The 22,288-nt window shown below is 40.5% G+C and overlaps 1 protein-coding gene and 1 long non-coding RNA gene across 3 annotated transcripts in view; one reads left to right on the forward strand and one right to left on the reverse strand.

Annotated features, from left to right (window-relative positions):
- Positions 1 to 11,785: 11,785 nt before the first annotated feature.
- On the reverse strand, positions 11,786 to 16,478 carry LOC102557516 (uncharacterized). The gene is made up of 3 exons (XR_015627373.1): positions 16,411 to 16,478; positions 14,977 to 15,074; positions 11,786 to 13,512 (listed from the first exon to the last, which is right to left on the reverse strand). It is a non-coding gene; the product is annotated as an uncharacterized LOC102557516 (long non-coding RNA).
- A 105-nt stretch (positions 16,479 to 16,583) lies between these two features.
- Positions 16,584 to 22,288, forward strand: part of Bckdhb (branched chain keto acid dehydrogenase E1 subunit beta) — a 187,001-nt gene continuing 181,296 nt past the window's right edge. Inside the window, exons 1-2 of one of the 2 annotated variants that reach the window (XM_087560759.1) lie at positions 16,601 to 16,801; positions 17,391 to 17,432. In XM_087560759.1, the coding sequence (XP_087416885.1) occupies positions 16,612 to 16,801; positions 17,391 to 17,432 (232 nt within the window). In that variant the 5' untranslated portion in view covers positions 16,601 to 16,611. 2 annotated transcript variants of the gene reach the window in all.

Here is a 22,288-nt window from a genome sequence, read left to right on the forward strand (position 1 = left end):
CCTGGCGTCTTTTACAAGTAACTACAATCTGTATTGAGAAGGCTTTCCTTTCGTTTTGTTTGGAAATTTGCTCTTGAGATAGGCTGTGCCACTACAGCTGAGCTTATGCTTCTCCTGCCTCAGCCTTCCCAGTGCTAAAATCACACACATGCGCCACTATGCCTGGCTTATTCTTGTGAAGTTTTAGTAAAAATGAAAGATATAGTTAATATTTTGCAGGCTTTTTTTTTTCTGGGCCAGACACATGTAAAATTTTGCTTTATTTGTTTACATGTTAATGAACTAATTCAATAAATACTTACTTCAAGTCCAGCACCTTAAGCACTTGGCCATTGCTGCTACGGCAATAAATTCTTACTGAGAAGCATCTGTCTTTATAAGTATATGATCTAATCATCACGGCATCTGTCTTGATGAGTTTTAATGTCTCCCCAGAAGACTCAGTGGGTTAAAGTAGTTACCCAAGGTCAGACAGCCAGAGTCTTCAATTCTGACCTATGAGATGGTTTGTTACCTCTCACTGCCTCTATCTGGTACTAATCTACTAGATACTGTGTGGCAGTTTTTAAAAGATGGTCCATCCCATGGAGCAATCTTATCAATAATCTTTTAGTGCTTTCTTTGGGGTTAGTGGAAGATTCCGTTTTAACTTCCCTCTTGCCTTTGTATCTGTGCCTCTTTGAAAGGCTCGAGGGATGGCAACCCTCATTCTTACACACTACCATTGACTTAGCTTTCACATCACATCACTCCAGAGAAACCATGAGAGCCGTAAACAGTACAGATCCCATTTAGACACTACCGGTTATAACTTGTCAGATCTACAATTTAGAACCCCTATACCACAATGTTATAATAAATTTTACTTAAACAGTCATCTGTCTTTTACCATTAAGAAAGGAATATATGACGGTAGTGTCTACATTTACCAGCAATTGATTGCTTTTGATCTTTCTATTCCCTTGTATTTACATTTTCAAAAATGACAATTATTACTTATTAATTTGTGCGTGTGTGTGTGTGTGTGTGTGTGTGTGTGTGTGTGTGTTGTCTGAGTGCACAGAGTGATTATAGGACAGCTTAGTGGAGTCAAGTCTTTCCTTTTATCATGTGGGTTGATCAGACTCAGGAGTTCAGGCTTGCATGACAAGTACCTTTACCTGCCAAGCCCTCTTGCCAGACCTATTATCTTGTATTTGGTACAATTTTCTTTCTTCCATTTACGATTCTAGTTATTTGGTCTCTCTCTCTCTCTCTCTCTCTCTCTCTCTCTCTCTCTCTCTCTCTCTCTCTCTCTCTCTCCCTCCCTCCCTCCCTGGCTCCCTCCCTCCCCCTCCTTACTCCCTTCCCCCCCACCTCTCTCCCCTCTGCACTGCACCTAGTTCTGTTTCACAGGAGTGTAGTTCACAAGGATAAAGGGTACAGTATCCTAAGTGCCCGGTTGTGTATTGTCACAGTGAAGCATTTGTGCTGTGTAAACTGTACATGTAATAGTTTTATCTATAGCAGTCAATGCAGTAGATTAGTTTACACAGCATCATCACAAACACTTGAGTAAGGTGTTATGCTACGATGTTCCGAAGGCCAAGACATCATTAAGGTCGAAAATTCTCACCTCCATTATAATCTTTTGGGAACGTGGATGTTTCAATGCCCGAAACTTCATTATGTAGCACACGACTGTGCGTTTTCCTTTTTGTTTTTATTTTGTTGTTGTTTTATGTGTATATCTGTGTATCTGCCTGTTTATGTGCACACGGAGATGCTCTGAGAGAGCAGCTTGCACTCAATCACTGAGCCATCTCTGCCCCCCCTCCTTGTGCTGTTATTTGAGGAAGGTTTTGCTTGCTAGCCCAGGCTAGCTACAAATTCTCCTCCTGTGCTTTTTGTTTTCCCACTTTCTTGTCTTTGAATCTGAAGTTAGTCTGCTACATATACATAGCATCTAGTGATTTTTTAAAAAAACATCTAGCCCTACAATTTCTACTTGAGTCATTTAATCTCTTTCTGCTCCTACTGAAATCATCATGGTTTGTTTTCCATTGCATTAATATAAATAAAAACATCGACTAATTTAAAATGCTAAACGAACCTCGAGTTTTCATGATTGTCCTTTTTGGTTGTAAATTTATATTTACATGTTGCTTCATTATATTCCTTACAGTATCTTTCCTTATGAAAAATGTCTTAGTTTTTCTTTTTATGATGAGTTACATATTTTAATATCTGAGTAATTCTATCATTATAAAACGAATCAGCAAATGTTATTGTATGTTTAATATCTTAGTTTTTAATAGTGTCTTATTAGGAAGTCTGAGCAAGCCTTGAACTCATCAAATGGCCCATACCACATTTCACCTCACATTCTCCTGCTTTTATACCTGGAGATCTGGGATTGTAGGTATGCACCACCGTTGCTGGACTGTTTGGAAATTTTGGAAATCTAATTGACACCATTTCCTCCCTAAGTTTTTGTCAGAATTTGTTCATGAAGCTGCCTGAGCTTTGAGGGTTTTAAAAAGCTGTCGTGACACTTTAAGGCGTGGGTTTGGTTTATGCAGTAGATGCACGACTGCTCACTTTACCTTCTTTCCCTGAACGAAGCTCCTTCCAGATGTTCTTTGTTTCTGTGAGCCTATGGCCAGGTGTGTTTACCTTTCAGGCACATATGAACCTGTAGTTTGTATACCACAGTCAACCCTAAGTATGGCATGTATGTAAATCACGTGTGTTTAACTGCTCCTCTCTATGATATGCGTAAGCGTACGTGTGTGTGTGTGTGTGTGTGTGTGTGTGTGTGTGTGTGTGTGTATGTGTATATAGAGAGAAGTTTAGGGCTGGAAGACAGCTTGGCTGTTGATCATGAGTACCACTCCTGCAGAGGACCTGAGTTTCGTTCATACCATGTATATCAGGCAGTTCGCAGCTGCTTTTTTTTTTTTTCAGATCAGAAAATAAATTCCCTAGTGAGGACATCGCAAATCAGAGTAACTCAATCAGTTTGGATTGAATTCAAATATTAGATTTTTTCACTTAAAAACATTTTACTTTAGGGAGTTACAATTTCAGTTGGCATTTCTTTTTTTTTTTTTCAGTTACTACTGTACTTTATTGTGTTCAACCAAATCACCATGTTACAAAAATAGCAAGCTGCCATAATAAAAAATAAGGCTCCTCTATCCAGCACCAGATAGCATCATTTTACTTTCAAGCCTAGAAATTGCACACTTGTATATAAACCAACCGAAGATGAGGATTGAGAGTTCATCTTGGTGGATTTTTCCTTTGATGAATATGAAGTGTCCTTCCTTATCTTTTTTGATGACTTTTAATTGAAAATTGATTTTATTTGATATTAGAATGGCTACTCCAGCTTGCTTCTTCTGACCATTTGCTTGGAAAGTTGTTTTCCAGCCTTTTACTCTGAGGTAGTGTCTGTCTTTGTCTCTGAGGTGTGTTTCCTGTAGGCAGCAGAATGCAGGGTCCTCATTGCGTATCCAGTTTGTTAATCTATGTCTTTTTATTGGGGAGTTGAGGCCATTGATGTTGAGAGATATTAAGTAATAGTGATTATTGCTTCCTGTTATATTCATATTTGGATGTGAGGTTATGTTTGTGTGCTTTTCTTCTCTTTGTTTTGTTGCCAAGATGATTAGTTTCTTGCTTCTTCTAGGGTATAGCTTGCCTCCTTATGTTGGGCTTTACCCTTTATTATCCTTTGTAGTGCTGGATTTGTAGAAAGATATTGTGTAAATTTGGTTTTGTCATGGAATATCTTGGTTTCTCCATCTATGTTAATTGAGAGTTTTGCAGGGTACAGTAACCTGGGCTGGCATTTGTGTTCTCTTAGGGTCTGTATGACATCTGTCCAGGATCTTCTGGCCTTCATAGTTTCTGGCGAAAAGTCTGGTGTGATTCTGATAGGTCTGCCTTTATATGTTACTTGACCTTTTTCCCTTACTGCTTTTAATATTCTTTCTTTATTTTGTGCGTTTGGTGTTTTGACAATTATGTGACGGGAGGTGTTTCTTTTCTGGTCCAATCTATTTGGAGTTCTGTAGGCTTCTTGTATGCCTATGGGTATCTCTTTTTTTAGGTTAGGGAAGTTTTCTTCTATGATTTTGTTGAAGATATTTACTGGTCCTTTGAGCTGGGAGTCTTCACTCTCTTCTATACCTATTATCCTTAGGTTTGATCTTCTCATTGAGTCCTGGATTTCCTGTATGTTTTGGACCAGTAGCTTTTTCTGCTTTACATTATCTTTGACAGTTGAGTCAATGATTTCTATGGAATCTTCTGCTCCCGAGATTCTCTCTTCCATCTCTTGTATTCTGTTGGTGAAGCTTGTATCTACAGCTCCTTGTCTTTTCTTTTGATTTTCTATGTCCAGGGTTCTTTCCATGTGTTCTTTCTTGATTGCTTCTATTTCCATTTTTAATTCCTTCAACTGTTTGATTGTGTTTTCCTGGAATTCTTTCATCGCAGCTGCTTTTAAATTCAGCTTCAGGCGATCTGGTGTCCTCTCTCAACCCCTCATCTGAACACACACACAGACACACATATAGTCATGTATACACAGATATACATATAATTATAAACTTAAAGGTATCTTTAAATAGAAGATGTATTTGATTTGAATTTGTGAAGCCGCCATCTCTAGATTGAAGGATATAAAGGTGACTAGGTCCATATTAAAGTGTCAAAAGGAAGGACGTTTACTGTGAGCTGTACAGGTGCCTCTTAGCTGGGTGATTGCATGGCCACTGTGTCTTTAAGTTTCCAATGTGTTTTTTGCTTTGTGTATAGTTTTTGCCAATAAGATGTCTTTTTTTTCCCCCCAGTGAGGACACATCAGGCAGGTTTTCTCCTAGGAACTGAATCCGGTGGAATCACTCAAAGATTGATTAGATCGTTGAGACTAATTCATGGCCTGGGCTTTACTATTAATTCTCTAACAACATCTCCTGCATTGTTCGCTTTAGTCTCTGGATTCGATCTCTCTTCTATTCTTTCTTTTTTTTTTTTAAGCTTACATAGCTTTCTGTCTTTTCTTTTAATTGAATTTTTTAATTTACATTTCAAATGTTATCCCCTTTCCCGGTTCCCCTCCAGAAATCCCCTATCCCAACACCGCCCCCACCCCTGCTTCTATGAGGATGCTTCCTCACCCAGCCACACACTCTCTCCCACCTCCCCTCCCTGACACTCCCCTACACTGGGGCATCGAGCCTTAAGAGGAGCAAGGGCTTCTCCTCCCACTGATGCCAGACAAGTCCATCCTCTGCTACATATGTGGATGGAGCCATAGGTTCATCCCTGTGTACTCTTGGCATGGTGGTTTAGTCCCTGGGAGCTCTGAGAAGTCTGCTTGGTTGATATTGTGTTCTTCTTATGGGGTTGCAAACCCCTTCAGCTACTGCAGTCCTTTCTCTAAATCCTCCACTGGGGACTCTGTTCTCAGTTCAATGGTTGGCTGTGAGCATCCGCCTCTGTATATGTGAGGCTCTGGCAGAGCCTCTCAGGAGACAGCTATATCAGGCTCCTGTCAGCATGCACTTTTTGGCAGCCACAATATTGTCTGGGTTTGGTGGCTATATATGGGATGCATCCCCATGTGGAGCAGTCTCTGGGTGGCCTTTCATTCTCTACTCCACACTTTGTCTCCATATCTCCTCCTTGTGAGTATTTCTGTTCCCCCTTCTAAAGAGGGTCTGAAGCATCTGCACTTTGTTCTTCCTTCTTGAGCTTCATGTGGTTTGTGAATTGTATCTTGGGTATTCCAAGCTTTGGGGCTAATATCTGTTAATCAGTGAGTGCATACCATGTGTGTCCTTTTGTGATTGGGTACCTCACTCAGGATGATATTTTCAAGTTCCATTCATTTGCCTAAGAATTTCATGAAGTCATTGTTTTTGACAGCTGAGTAATATTCCATTGTGTAGATGTACTACATTTTCTGTATCCATTCCTCTGTTGAAGGGCATCTGGGTTCTTTCCAGATTCTGGCTATTATAAATAGGACTGCTATGAACATAGTGGACCATGTGTCCTTGTTATAGGTTAAAGCATCTTTTGGGTATATGCCCAGGAGAGGTATAGCTGGGTCCTCAGGTAGTACTATGTCCAATTTTCTGAGGAACTGCATTACTGATTTCCAGAGTGATTGTACCAGCTTGCAATGCAATCAACAATGGAGTTTTCCTCTTTTTCCACAACCTCACCAGCATCTGCTGTCACCTGAGTATTTGATCTTAGCCATTTTGATGAGTGTGAGGCAGAATCTCAGAGTTGTTTTGATTTGCATTTCCCTGATGACTAAGGATGTTAAACATTTCTTTATGTGCTTCTTAACCATTCAATATTTGCCAGTTGGGAATTCTTTGTTTACCTCTGTAGCCCATTTTTTAAAAAGGGTTATGTGATTCCCTGGAATCTAACTTCTCAAGTTCTTTGTATATGTTGGATATTGGACGTAGGATTGGTAAAGATTTTTTTTCCCCAATCTGTTGGTTGCCATTTGTCCTACTGATTTTTGGATTTCCTCAGTTTCGGTTGTTTTTGTCTCCCTTTTCATTTCTGATTTTGTTAATTTGGATACTGTCTCTGTGCCCTTTAGTTAGTCTAGCTAAGGGTTTATCTATCTTGTTGATTTTCTTAAAGAACCAGCTCCTGGTTTTGTTGATTCTTTGTATAGTTCTTTTTGTGCTACTTGGGTGATTTCAGCCCTGTATTTGATTATTTCCTGCCATCTACTCTTTATGGGTGTACTTCTTTTTTTGTTCTAGAGCTTTTAGGTGTGCTGTCAAGTGCTAATGTATGCTCTGTCCAGTTTCTTTTTTGGGGGCTCTCGGAGCTATGAGTTTTCCTCTTAGCACTGCTTAAGTTTGGGTATGCTGTACCTTCATTTTCATTAATTTCTAAAAAGTCTTTAATTCCTTTATTTCTTCCTTGAAATTGAGTATTCATTTCTATCATTGAGTAGAGAGTTGTTCAGCTTCTATGTGTATGTGGGCTTTCTGTTGTTTTTGTTGTTATTGAGGACCAGCCTTAGTCCATGGTGATCTGATAGGATGCATGGGATTATTTCTATCATCTTGTATCTGTTAAGGCCTGTTTTGTGACTGATTATATGGTCAATTTTGGAGAAAGTACCATGAGGTGCTGAGAAGAAGGTATATCCTTTTGTTTTAGGATGAAATGTTCTATATATGTCTATTAAATCCATTTGGTTCATGACTTGTGTTAGTTTCACTGTGTCTGTTTAGTTTCTGTTTCCATGATCTCTCCATTGCTGAGAATGGAGTGTTGAAGTCTCCCACTATTATTGTGTGAGGTGCAATGTGTGCTCTGAGTTTTAGTAAAGTTTCTTTATGAATGTAGGTGTTCTTGCATTTGGAGCATAGATATTCAGAATTGAGAGTTCAGCTTGGTGGATTTTTCCTACGATGAGTATGAAGTGTCCTACCTTATCTTTTTAAATAACTTTTCATTGAAAGTTGATTTTATTTGATATTAGAATGGCTACTCCAGCTTGTTTCTTGGGACCATTTGCTTGGAAAATTTTTTTCCCAGCCTTTTACTCTTATGAAGTGTCTTTCTTTGTTACTGAGGTACATTTCCTATAATGCAGCAAAATACTGGGTCCTGTTTACTTATCCAGTCTGTTAGTCTATGTCTTTTTTTTTTTTTTTCGGAGCTGGGGACCGAACCCAGGGCCTTGCGCTTCCTAGGCAAGCGCTCTACCACTGAGCTAAATCCCCAACCCCCAGTCTATGTCTTTTTATTGGGGAATTGAATCTATAGATGGTGAGAGATATTAGGGATCAATGATTGTTGTTTCCTATTATTTTTGTTCTTAGGGTGGAATTGTGTTTGTGTGGCTATCTTCTTTTGGGTTAGTTGAAAGATTACATTCTTGCTTTTTTTTTTTTTTTTTTTTTTAGCGTGTAGCTTCTCTTTCTGTGTTGGAGTTTTCCATCTATTATCCTTTAGGGCTGGATTTGTGGAAATATATTGTGTAAATTTGGTTTTGTCATGGAATATCTTGGTTTCTCCATCTATGATAATTGAGAGTTTTGCTGGCTATAGTAGCATGGGCTGGCATTTGTGTTCTCTCAGGGTCTATATGACATCTACCCAGAATATTCTAGTTTTCAGTCTCTGTTGAGAAGTCTGGTATAATTCTGATAGGGCTGTCCTTATATGTTACTTTACCTTTTTCTCTCACTGCTTTTAATATTCTTTCTTTGTTTCATGCATTTTGTTTTTTGACTATTATGTGACATATGGAATTTCTTTTTTGTTCTATCTATTTGGAGTTCTATAGACTTCTTGTATGCTTATGGGCATCTCTATCTTTAGGTTAGAGAAGTTTTCTTCTATAATTTTGTTTAAGTTATTTACTGTCCCTTTAAGTTGGGAATCTTTGCTTTCTTCTATACCTATTATCCTTAGGTTTGATCTCATAGTGTCCTGGATTTCCTGGATGTTTTGGGTTAGGATCTTTTTGAGTTTTGCATTTTCTTTGTTTGCTGTGTCAGTGTTATCTATGGTATCTTCTTCCCCTGAGATTCTCTCTTCTATCTCTTGTATTCTGTTGGTGATGCTTGAATCTATGACTCCTAATCTCTTTTCTAGTTTTTCTATCTCCAGGGTTGTCTCCTTTTATGATTTCTTTATTCTTTCTATTTCCATTTTGTTCAATTCCTTCACCTGTTTGGTTGTGTTTTCCTGTAATTCTTTAAGGGATTTTTGTGTTTCCTCTTTAAGGGCTTCTACCTGTTAACCTGTGTTTTCCTGTATCTCTTAAAGTCACCTGGCATCATCATGAGGTGTGATTTTAAATCAGAATCTTACTTTTTCTGTTGTGTATTGGGAGAACATTTGCTGTGGTAGAAGAACTGGGTTCCAAAGATGCCAAGTGGCCTTGGTTTCTGTTGCTTAGGTTCTTGCGCTTGCCTCCTGCCATCTGGTTATGTCTGGTGTTAGCTGTTCTTTGACAGTGGCTTGACTCTCCTGTTAAGTCTGTGTGTCAGCACTGCTAGAAGACCAGCTCTCTCCCAGCAGGATCCGGGCACAGGGAGCTGTGGTATATGGTCAGCTCAAGGTGGAAACAGAAACCGGAAGGATTCTGTCCCAGACTGTTCCTAGGCTCCTGCATCCAGGGGGCTCCAGTGGGTTCCACAGAGCAGAAGTGGTAGTCCTATTTGTGCGCTGAGGTGTGTCAGCACTCCTAGGAGACCAGCTCTCTCCCAGTGGGATCCAGGTTCAGAGAGCTGTTGTTCCTCCCTTCTATTCTTTATGACTCAGTTTGTTTCTTTCCAGTTGTTCACCCCATATTTTCAGAAGTCATTCGCTCAGTGAGAGATTATTTTAATAGTTGTTAAAAGTTAAAGTTAATGCTAAACCAATTAATGTTAATAAATTAATGCTAAATAAGCTGTTAATACATTAATGTCTTAAGTGTTAAAAGTCTGAGTTGAGAAGGCCATGGTCATTCTTTTCTGTAGGAAGAGTGCATTGTAGTGCATGTAAAGGCCTAAAAGATTTATAGGTTTGTATATGACATGTAGACCATGTAAAAGATGGGGGGTTGGGGGAGTTTGTTAAAAACATGCTTCTCTACTTTGGGCCACTAAGTAACAATTTCTTAGCAGGAACCCTAGACCATCTAACATTTGAAGAAAGTTCCAAGGATTACCTTGCAAATTTACCTTGGAAAGCAGTACAGGTTTTAGAAGCTAAAAACCACCTACTTACTGGAAAGCTTTATCCCGCCTAAGCTGAGATTAGTCGATGGGTTTCCCTGATCCTCTTTTCTCATCGGTAGCATGGGTGCAGAAAGAGCCTGCTCATTCAGAGGCTATAGCAGACCAATGGTGTTTTTCTATTATTGAAACAGGGCAGTTACATCAATGTCAGGATTCTGAAATGTAAGTTTAAGGTAAAGATTGTGAGTAACCCAAACACAGCTCTAGACCACTTAAATCTACAGTAATGTGTGGTCACACCTATGTACCACGTTACAGGGAACTCAGTGTCATTAAACATACTGCTGAGCACTGTCTTCAAGGACCCACATGGTTAGGCTAGTGAACAGCAGGTAAAGGACTTGGCTTGCACTGAGAAATGACGCTGGATGTAAATCAAATCCCAAACAAAGCACAATCCAGCGACACATCCAAAGGGTGCTTTTCGCTCATGGTCCGCACCATCAAGGGAGATGCCTTAAAGCATCAGGTCAGGCGCATGCCTTAGTCTTTGAGATATTATTACTTGATGCGACAGAGGAAGAGAACACAGAGAGCTGATCTCTAGTTCTTGTAATTTTTACCCAGGAGCTGCTACTTTCCCTTATGTTCACATCCACTGGCAAAGCAAATCTCACAGCCATGGTTGATATCAGGTGGTTGGGGAAAGACCATCTGTTCAAGTTCTTTAAAAGTAGCAGAAATGTGGGCCTGAGATACAGTGAGGCGGTAGAATGTGCAAGGGCTTTGATTCAATTCCCAAAGGTGCAAAGAGTAAAAACACTGGAGAGGCTGGAACGCCAGCATTTTTAATGCTTATACCACAAGGGAATGGGTATTGTGTGGTATCTAATCGGAAGAAAAGGTTGGGACCACCGTTCAACCTTGTCTTGGGGTGGCTTTATGTACTATGGAAAGTTGTCAGGGGTCACTGGGACTTGGCCCATGCTCTTCCCTCCTTTTCCACACTGGTCCCCACCAGGTCGCAAGAATTGTAGTTCCAATGGGGTCAAAGGCAGGACATACAGAAAGGAAAAAGTAAGACATTAGTTTTAAAGATGACCTTGCTGGAGGTAGTAATCTTGGTTGGCAGTTATTCTTTTAAAAAAATGTCATTTGCAATATTAATGATTGTATAAGCATAAATTTTAATTAAGATTTTATACATCTGGCAGTATTCATAAATTATCATTGGAATTAAAACAATCACTACTGACCACATGCATGCCTTTTTACAAATTAACGTGTCTCTCTGGAAAACAGTGGTTCTCAATCTTCCCAATACTGTGGCCCGTTAGTACAGGTCCTCATGTTGTAGTGACCCTAACCATAAAATTATCTTCATTGCTACTTTGTAACTGCATTTTGCTACTGTTATGAATCACAATGTAAATATCTGAGTTTTCTGATGGCCTTAGCTAACCCCTTAGACAAGGGCCTCAACCCAGGGGTGAGAACTATGATTATATACACCTTGGCAGAAACTATTATTTGGATATTAGCCACCACTCCCCCCACCCTCTGGCTCCGCCTCCTAAATATCCTTGACAGGATAAGCACCAACTGCAGAAAATGCTACTTTGAAGGACACCACCTCTGTTCTGCAGTGAATGCATTATGGTTTCTGACTGAACAGGATGAGTCAGGTGCCTGGAAGGCTGACCACCATCTATCCTGAAGCCCTGTAGGATGTAAGAATGCAGAGAGGGTGGTGGTGGGAACTCTTATATATGGGGTCAGATAGGCGGCTCAATGCATGGGTTGCCTTAAAGTTATTGGCAAACACACAGTGCCTGGCACAAGCAGGGCTCTCAGTGCACATACTGAACAGAGGGCTCAGCTTACTAAAACGATAAGGACCAAAATAAAAAGCAAATGTCAGCCACAAATCTTAGCAGGACCTAGATAAATTCTCCTAACAGGCTTCCCTGATATTGATCATCTATCCTCTACTTTATTTATTTAACCTTCACTGTGTATCTCAGTGTCTTTGTTAAGGTTTTACTGTTGTGAACAGACACCATGACCAAGGCAACTGTTGTAAGAACAACATTTAATAGGGGCTGCCTTACAGGTTCAGAGGTTCAGTCATTATCATCAAGGTGGGAGCATGGCAGCATCTAGGCAGGCATGGTGCAGGAGGAGCTGAGAGTTCTACATCTTCATCTGAAAGCTGCTAGCAGAATACTGGCTTCCGGGCAGATAGGATGAGGGTCTTAAAGCCCACACCCACAGTGACACACCTACCCCAACAGGGTCACACCTTCTAATTATGCCACTCCCTGGCCTGCACATATACAAACCATCACACTCAGGTTGACTTTAAACTGTGTTTCTTCAAATTTGGCCTCAGCCTCTGAAACAGCTGGAGTTGTGGGTGAGGTGCATGATGCAGGAACAGGCTTTGCTTGGATATTGTGATTAGCGGATAACATACTACTACTCAAGATGCGACGCTCTATACGACACGATTTATGTCTTTTCCTGTTTAGTCTGCCAGTTTTGACATTGACCTTGCTGGATCTTGGTTGGCAGTCATTCAATTTCAGGGCCTGAAACACCGTCCCGTGCTGTCGGGCTTCCCGCTGGTGATCCGAGCGCTGCTCTGCTGCTTGTGGAGTGAGTTTGACGTCTTCCTCTGTTTCATCTGATCCGGTTATTCTGTGGTTTCAGCATCTTGACTGTGATGTGTCATGGAGACATTCCTCTCTAGCTCTGTCTCTTTGGGATAAATATTTCTTGGGTTTGGATATCTGTTTCTTTCCCTAGAGTTTTGGGAATTTTCTGCTGTAATTTCACTGAATACATTTTCTACGTCTTCATTGTTTATTTCTGCTCTCTCTCCCTCTTTTGTTCTATCCTGTGGATTCTTAGGTTTGGCTGTTTGGTCATACCCTAGAGTGTTTAGACTGTGTGGCCATACTGGTTTAATTTTTTTGCTTTGATGTTTGGGTGTTGGGTTTCCTTGGGCTGGCCTTTCATCCTTGGTTCTGTCTGCTGTTTCCTCTAGACTACTGAGGACGCTTTCCACTCCTTTTGCTTGGTTTTCACTTCCAACATTGCTGTCCTTTCATCTGACCCTCTTGCTGAATTTCTTAGCCACACCACCGACTTCTCTTCTCCCTTGCTGTTATTCGTTCACACCACCCCTCTATTAGTTTCACCCTTAAGCCATTGATTCATTTAGATGCAGACACTGAATTCTTAGGAATTCAATAATCTTAGCTTCTTTGGATTCAGGAATGGAGGAGTCATGACCTCTTTGTACCTTATGCTGTCTTACTGTTTTCATTTACTGGTATTGATGTTGATAATCTCTTAAGGTTTGATTTAGGATCTTCTCAGTAACTAGTCTATTCTTGAGATCCCAATTCCCAGTAACACTGAGAGGTGAAAACACTCTGTTATAGTAGGAAAACACCCCAGTAAACTCAATATAGAGTACATTTACTCAGCAAATGAATGAAAAATGAGAAGGAAGCAGGGATAGGGGAAAAGAACGGAGAGTGGAAGCACCTGGAAGTAAACCGAGGGGTAGAGATGGATGTTGGTGTCGTGAGAAAGGAAAAAGTGCAGCAGATACAAAACCATCTGGATGCCAAATAAAGAAAAGATGGTTAATCAAAGTTGGCTAAATGTAAGAAGAATGATACAAAGTGAAATGATAAGTCTTTAAGAATAAAGCATTATCAGGGCTGGGGATTTAGCTCAGTGGTAGAGCGCTTGCCTAGCAAGCTCAAGGTCCTGGGTTCGGTCCCCAGCTCTAGAAAAAAAAGAAAAGAAAAAAAAAGAATAAAGCATTATCAGAGGGTGACAAAGGGATGCTATATGTACATATGTATATATATATACTTAACTAATACACAAACCAACCTGAAAAAGGTACCTAACTATGCATTCTAACTATATTACATTCTAGAAAAATAAAAATGGTGAGACAATAAAAAATAAGTTGGTAGTTACCAGGGAAAGGGAGGGACAAAAGGTAGAGTAGGTACTGGGGACTTTCACTTATAATGGTGAATAAATTCAATAAGTGAAATACACTTTCGAGCCCATTCACTCCGTCACAGTGAAACTGGACCCTAAAATAAGTTATGGACGTTGGGAAGAATCCAAGTGGTTCTTCAGGGCGACAGTGTACCACCGAGGGGCAGTGTTGAAGGACTCTCTGTGCCCTGTCTTCAGTTTTTCTATGAATATAAAAACCATTTTAGAAGACAAAAGATTATTCCAAGATATGAGTAGATATTTCATTTCAAAGGGAAGCTTTGCTCAGGACGTAAAGGAAATCAATCAATAATTAATTAATCATTAAAAAAGACATTCCAGTTGTCATTAAACATCTTAAAATATTCAATATCATTAATCATCATGGAAATTCAAAACAAAATCAAAATGGAATACCATTTAATATTACTCAAGAAATCTAAATTTAAAATGAACCCATATCCAGTTCTAGTGGAGTTTGGTAATGAAACAGTGTATCAGCCACCCAGAAATGTTAAAATAATTATACAATCCATCAGTTCCACTTCTAAATATTATGAGGTCAAGAGAAATAAAAAATACATTTACAATCTGCAAAGATTTTTCTAGCCAGCTATATGCAATGGCAAAGAATGGAAGCCACGTGTACAGTCTAATATAAGAGAAACATTTTTCTCAGTTGAAGTTACCTTTTTCCACAAGACCCTGATTGCTTGTGTCAAACTCACAAAAGGTCTAATCAGGACAAGCAATTGTCTGCCTATTAAAGTTTTCTTTTTGTTGCATTTTATGTATGTATGTATGTATGTATGTATGTATGTATGTATGTATGTATTCACCTGTGCATATATACAAGCCATGGCATCCTGTGGAGGTCAGAGGGCAACTTTTAGGAGTCAGTTCTTCTCTACCATGTCATCTTTAGGTATTGAACCCAGGTTATCGGAGTTAGCAGCAAGCTCCTTTATCCTTTCAGTCATACCCTCGTCCTTTCTGCTCAGTTTTCATCGACTAATTTGTATTTTTAAAACACTGAGTTTAAAGAGAGTGTGTATATACACAATAAATCCTGTTACAAATCCATTATTAACCGCCAAATGTCTCCGAGTTTCTCAGTTCTGGATGTCACACTTGCATGCTTCCTGGCCACGCGGCAGCAACATTTTCCTGTTCTGTGTGGCATGTTAGTGTGAGGGCAGTGATACTCCTTTCAGTCAATGTGCAAAGAAAGCTTTACCTTTCTCCGAACGGTTGCTGGGGCCCAAGAGGGAGGAGTCTCAGCGGGAGGAGACTGAACAGGAAGTGATGCTCCGTGAGAGGAAACGGTGCAAGAATCTGAAGAAAGAACAGCAACTCTGACGTCTGCTAGCTCCATCGTCACAGGGGTTAGTCAGACACCCACGTGGAAATGGCTCAGACAAAGAGGATAACACATCTGCAGCATGTTAAGGTGTCTTGCAGAACCCAGGACTGTGCCACCAGAAATTCCAAATGTAGTCAGTTTCATCTTTGTTTTTTTTTTAATAAAGATTATAAAATTATGGAAAAATTCCAATTTTTGCCCTTCCCAGAGGCATTTAAAGATAGCCTGACTCCCTGAAAAGAGTCTTCGGTTTCCCAAGATGAAGTTCAATGCACTGTGACTGGGGATGGGGACAGGCTCTCAGCATAGGAACTAGACATTTCTTTCCTCGCCTCAGAAGGTACTTCAGTTTTTCATGCTACCCATGAGCCTTTGTACCCATCTCATCTGTTTTGGAAGACTATGGTTCTCTGTATGTTCTTGGTGACTTCTAATCCTCTGGGTGCAGGTCAGCCGTACCTCTGGAAGCATTTTGACCTTCAAGAGCTTGTTTCTCTTCAGGCTGTTCTAAGTCTCTTATCACGTTTGACTGTGCCACTGTCTAAGCCTGTCTCCTTCGTGTGCCTTTTTGAACATTCAAAATTCCATTTCTACTCTTTCCCGGGGCTTCTTAGCTAAACCAAAAAACTGTAAGAGGTCACACATGCTACAGGAGGAATGCTCCTCCCTGTCTCCTTCCCCTCCATTCTCTCAGTTGTCACAATACTTCCTCCACTCTGGTATCCTTCCTTCCCCTAGAATCTAGACACACTTTCCTTTTTTTTGTCTCCGTTGTGTTCTATTTTGAGGGCTATCTTTCAACTCATGGCTAAGGAGGATATATACTTTTAAACACTTAAATACTTTAAAATAAAAAATTTAAAGTTGATTACTTTAAATCTAAATCAGTCATTTAACTTTTGCATGTTTCTAAGTTACACAGAGTAAGACCATCAGGTAATTTTTGCTGCACCACAAGAATTCCTAGTGGATTTGAAGGCTAAAATCTCTACTTACCATTTTATTTTATATGATCTAAATCAGGAAAAACAAAACCAATTTAAAAATATAAATATATTAATTATTTCAAAGTAAGAGTGAAGGCTTTTCCAGGATTGTAGGGTTCCCCCCCCCCCCCAATCAATGCTTGTCATTTTAACTGTTAACCATTACCATACTGCACTCACAGACTATGAGAAACATAGGAAGTATAGTTTTAAAACAAAAACGCTACTGAAAATGACACCGCAAAAATGACATAGATAAGAACACAGCCAGTCGCGCTGTGAAACCGCAAGTCGTGCAGCAGATTTTGGGGTGGATTCACACCTCATTTGAGACTGCAGGGTCCTTGGTATGGCTTCCGTCTGCGCCGGCCGCCAGGTCCTAGCGTCTCCGTCCCCGCACCACCTTCCACCTCCGATTGGTCTTTTTCACGGACCCGCCCCTCGAGACCACCCAATGAGGAGGCCGCGTCTCAGCTCCGCCCTCCCTGCCGGCAGCGTGGGCTGCGGTGCCTGAGAACCCGGGATGGCGGCGGTGGCTGCGCGCGCCGGTGGGCTGCTGCGGCTCGGGGCTGCAGGAGCGGAGCGGCGGCGGCGCGGATTGCGCTGCGCTGCGCTGGTGCAAGGCTTCTTGCAACCCGCTGGCGATGACGCGTCCCAGAAGCGGCGGGTGGCCCACTTCACTTTCCAGCCGGACCCAGAGTCCCTTCAGTATGGTGAGATTTGGCGATCTTGCCGCATCCCTGTCTTGTCCTAGACTCTAGACTATAATCTAGAACCTCTCTGGTTCAGGTCGGTTTGTGGTCCTGTTACTCTTCCTTGGTGACTCTTCCCTTCAGCTGCAGCCCCTGGGAACTTCAAGATAGGTGAGAGGGCACTGCCTTCTGCGAGGGCCTGAGGGTGTAGAAGAGTTGTCCGAAGAGTGCCCCTCTTTCCCCTGAGTGCTCTCCCTGCTCTCCCTTATCAGATCTTAGGTGTTAGCTTGTCCTAGACTGAGTCACTAACTTGAGGCAGATGTCTGTAAAATCCTTGCCTTTTTATTTTCATCTGGGCAGAAAGTGTAAACCTAGGAAGTAAATATTAGAATCTGATTTTCTCAAGGTCACGAAACAGGTTCTGCCTAAAGATGGGAAAGAATCCAGACTTCTAATTGAGCCCAATACAGAGTTCCTGCTGGGCCCTGTTGTCACTTGGCCAAACTGGACTCCATAGAGGTGGTAGGAAAGAGCAAATGAAAGGGCACGGGGCAGTGTGCACTTTTTAACTCTCTGTTCCTCCTGCAAGTTTTTTTTTTTTTTTTTGCAGTTGCCTGCCATCCTAGGTCTATCTGCAGAATATCAGGAGAAAGTAAGGAAAATCTATTCTGTTTTCCTGTCTAATAAATTCTCCTTCGCCGGGGCTGGAATTTTCTTTGGAAGCCCGTCTTTACCTGTGAACAATAATTGAATATTTATGGAAAGTTTGCTACTGGTGAAATTTACACTCCTCATCTCATTTAGTTCATAGGACAAGATTTAATTTCATGTGAGGTAGGTCCTGTTTTAATGTTTGCTTTGCAGTTAGATAACCTGAAACCTCGGAGCAGATTTTTCAACAGTACACAGGACCTAAGTTCATGACACATAGCTACAAGGGTTAGAATCTAGTAAGCCTCCAGACTTCAGACTTGCCACTCCATGCAAGGCAATGAGAGGCCTTTACAAATAACTTAAATACGGGGTTCCCCAGTTTTGTGAAATAGTCCTATTAGAAAGACAAACAACAGTTCATTTTTCCCTCCCAGCCTTCAAGACTGTTTTCACAGCAAGGAAACTGTGGCCTAGTCACGGAGAAATAGAGCGTAGGTCTTCCCACAGTTGTGAAATTACTGAAATCCAAGTGATGTCATGGCTCTAGGTTGTTACTATAGAAACGGTACAAGCATAGTACAGATAAAAGGCGTAGTTTAGAAAAAGTAAAAAAACGTGATTGTGCCACTCACTCTGGTGAGTGCTGCTAAACCTTTTGAGGTTTGTCCTTCCAGCTCATTGTATTTTCCGCAATTGTGATTTTAATACAAGTCCAATTTGCATCATTTAGAAAAAAAATGTGGGGGCTGGAGAGATGGCTTGGTGGTTAAGAGCACCGACTGCTCTTCCTGAGGTCCTGAGTTCAATTCCCAGCAACCACATGGTGGCTCACAACCATCTATAATGGGATCTGATGCCCTCTTCTGGTGTGTCTGAAGACAGCTACAGTGTACTCATATATAATAAATAAATAAAATATTTAAAAAAAAAGAAAAAAAATGTAATGCTGTAGAGTTTTGACAACCTGTAGAATTCAGTAGTGAGAGTCAGGGTTGAGTTTGGTCTTGTCCCCATCCCCTGAAACTTAGAAGTCCTCACTTCTGCAAGCCTCACTCAGGCTCAGGGAGTAGCACTATTAGGAGGTATGATCCTGTTGGATGAAGAAGACTCTTAGCAACAAAATCTTCCTTATTTCTACTAAGACAACCCATGAAGCCCCACTCAAAGGGTAGCACTCAAAGTTCCAAGATCCACATTCTGCCAAATAAAAGCTTGGTCAGATCTATCACAGTAATACCCTAGTCCTTGGTACCAACTTCTCTCTTAGTTAGGGTTTTACTGCTGCAAACAGACACCATGACCAAGGCAACTCTTAATAAGGACATCATTTAATTGGGGCTGGCTTACAGGTTCAGAGGTTCAGTCCATTATCAATGTGGGAGAATGGCAGCATCTAGGAAGGCACGATGCAGGAGGTCCTGAGAGTTCTACATCTTCATCTGAAGGCTGCTAGCAGAATACTGGCTTCCTGGTAGCTAGGATGGGGTTATTAAAGCCCATGCCCACAAAGACACACCTACTCCAACAAGGCCACACCTCCATATAGTGCCATTCCCTGGGCCAAGCATATGTAAACCGTCACAGGGACTAAAGGTATGTACTGTGGGCATGACTGCATTCCAGCCATATCATGTTGTAATCCAGAGCATATCTGCATTATAGCAGGATCACATAGACCCAGAAGGTCTTTGGATGTGATCCCATGCCAGAACAGCCATGTTGCTGGATTAAAAGTCCTCTACACCTTCCCATTTCTGTTACAGTCCCATAAACAACAGTTTGAATATCCTTGTGAGGGTCCGTTGATGCAATCATCCTTCATAACTACAGTCCCGATCATCTGCCCTTCAGCAAATGTTTTTTTTTTTTTTTCCATCCGTTCTTTCCAGTCTGCCTGTCTGATGAACATCTGTCCTTTTTCAGCTACTCTGTTGAGCTGTCCCCATAGGGTTTGGGGGAGGTCGTGTCAGCTTTCTGTATGCTTGCATTGCTGTCTTTCTGCCTCTCTTCCTTTCATGAGTCCTGCTTTTTGTGTAGAAGTTTCTCTTACTCAGATAGGACCTTTGTCAATCTTGATGGAGCCCATCGCCTTTCATCACCCATGGGAATATAGACAAAACCTCTTTCCCAGTACAACACATTTCCTGAATTCCATTTTGATGTCAAAACATCTTTAAAGTAAACAGGTTGATCTAATTCAGTAGTTCTATAATCTAGTGTCTTTCAGCAGATGTTGTTCCTGTCTCATTGGCATTCAAAAAATTTAAAGTTAATAAAGCAGTATCCAGTATACTTCTGGGAATTCTTACTCCCCGTCTCTGTTTATTAAGCATCTCCTGTAAGGTATGATTAGATTGTTCTATAACTGCTTGACTTATTGAATTGTGTGGTATACCTGTAATATGTTTTATGCTTTAATATGTAAACGATCATTTTAATGGAAGTATATGTGGAGGCTTTTCAGCCTTAATTCGTAAGGGTATCTGCACGATAGCCATCATTTCCAACAAGTGTACAGTTACGGAATCGGCCTTTTCAGAACTCAAAGCAGAAGCCCATTGAAATGTACGTACCAATGGTATAATGTACAAATCTTAGTTTCCGGAATTCTACAAAGTGGAGGACATCCATATGTCAAATTTCATTTCGTTGGGTATGCTTAGGGTAACTGCCAGCAGTACTGGAACTTGGTTATGCAAAGAACAAGTAGGACTCCTTTTTCTTTTTCTTTTAATAAAGAATTTCTTTGGCTTGCTGCTCTTTAGCACATTTTTCTTATTAATAATTGGTCAGTCTCGTCATTTCTCCGTGTCAGTGGAACAGGCGATCCATATGAGGTTGAATATGGGTGGAATGTAATAGATAATTTCTGTCTCGAGTTGTCTGTTGCAGCCGTGTGAGTAATAATGTTAACTAAATTATTAGGAATAAGTTCAGCAACTTCTCTATGCAGTACAACTCTCTCTGCATATTATAAGACAGCAGTTACATTGATAGGTTCAGAAAAATCCAATAATACCCTAAGAATTGTATATAGCTCTGATGTTTGAACCAGAGCATATGGGCTTTGAATTACTTATATTTCCCAACTTATAGCCTGCTATTTTTCATTTATTTCTGTCAGTATAAAATGTAGGAACTTCAGAAATGGGCATCCCTTTTACTGTAAGGGGGAGAATACATGTTCATTCTTTTTATGACTTGGAGTTGCTTGGTTTTCAGAAATTGTTGTTAATTCCTCCCAATAATTGCTATAAGCTCTTGGCCAATCTTCATTAATTACCCGTAACGAGGCGATTTCCAGCATGAGTATAATGTGCTATTGTTTATTGTGGGTCTGTTTCTGATACTTGACAAAGTCTTGTTCTAACTTTCAAGGTTAGACCAGAAACTTTTTCAATATGCTTTTAGCTTTTTACTCTGTTTATGTGCTAAGGAGAGCCATTCTAAAATATTGTCTTCTCTCTGCATCATGAATCCATAATGAGAATACTTGAAGGCAAGTTTGGGATCCAGGCAGTCCACATGTGTGTCCTGCACTTTTGCTCTGCCTGAGTCAACTCTTTCTCTACTTCTGGTGTTAATTGTCTAGGAATGTTTAAGTTTGAATCAGACTTGTAACGTTTGAAACAAATTACTCAGCTCTTGAGTACTTAGTCCTGTAGTAGGCTATGACCAGTTAATATTGCCCAATAGTTTTTGCAAGCCATTAATAGTTTAGTTTGTAGCCGATCTCTTCTGAGCTGTATCTGTTGTGGTTGAATCTTTTGTTGGCTTAATTTAAATCCTGGGTCGTTGATTGAGTCTCCTCTGTATTTTTTTTTTTTTTTTAGGAGCAATCTGTAAACCCCAAATAGGTAAAATATTTTTTGCTCTATTAAACATTCATTCTAGAGAGAATGAATTTGCACCAGAATTGGCCAACAAGATATCATTTATATAATAGTGATTATGGATTGAGGAAATTGTTTATGAATTATTTCTGGTGGCTGTTGTACAAAATAGAGTTGGATTATTCAGCATTCCTTGAGGAAGAACTTTCCGTTGGTATGTTTTCAAAGGTGGAGGATAGTTTTAAGTCAGTACTGTAAAGGCAAATTTTTCTCTATCTTGCTCTTGAAAGGGAATGAAGCAGTTTTTAAAACTGGTTCTTCCTCCTCCTCCTCCTCCTCCTCCCTCTTCCCCTCCTCCATCTTCTTGGTAATAGAGAAGATAAGGGGATTCCAGTCAGTAATGGACTCATAGGTTTGATCACTTTATTCCCAGCCCTTAGGTCAGTCAATGTCTTTGAAAGTCCAGATTTATTTTAAATGACAAACAGAAAGATTCCAAGGACTTATAGACTGTTTTATGTGTTAAGCTTCCAGCTGCTATAGTACCTGCTGCTCAAGTGCCTGTATTTTTTTCCGCCATTCAAAGTCCATTGCTCTAACTGACATATTCTTGTCAGCTAACCATTTTAAAGGTAGGGCCGTTAGTTTCCCAGCACCTCTAGAACTTCTCGTTAGATCAACTGGAGCTTCTCTGCCCTTTTGTGCCTGGCTCCTTGTGGTTATTGCCAGAGTAGTGTTGCCTTCTGTAGCATGTATCAGATACCCAGTACCTAGCTGAGTTTTCTCTAGTTGCTCTGTGGATTGCTGACAGGAGTTATCTGGTTCATGTTGTTGGTTATCTGAGTATGAGTGAACCTCCTTGGGAGTTTCCCATTGGCAAGGGATTACCTCACATATCTTTTGCTGATTTGCATTAGTTAGTCCAATTAGACCCTTACCACACCTTCTACAAATCCTGGAAGGCTGAGGCCTTCTGGGGCAGTCTCTAGGAATCCCTTGTCTACAGTTCCTTTTCAAAAGT

The sequence above is a fragment of the Rattus norvegicus genome, chromosome 8 (genome assembly GCF_021556685.1).
Source record: "Rattus norvegicus strain SHRSP/BbbUtx chromosome 8, alternate assembly SHRSP_T2T, whole genome shotgun sequence".
In the NCBI taxonomy this organism is placed as follows: Eukaryota; Metazoa; Chordata; class Mammalia; order Rodentia; family Muridae; genus Rattus; species Rattus norvegicus.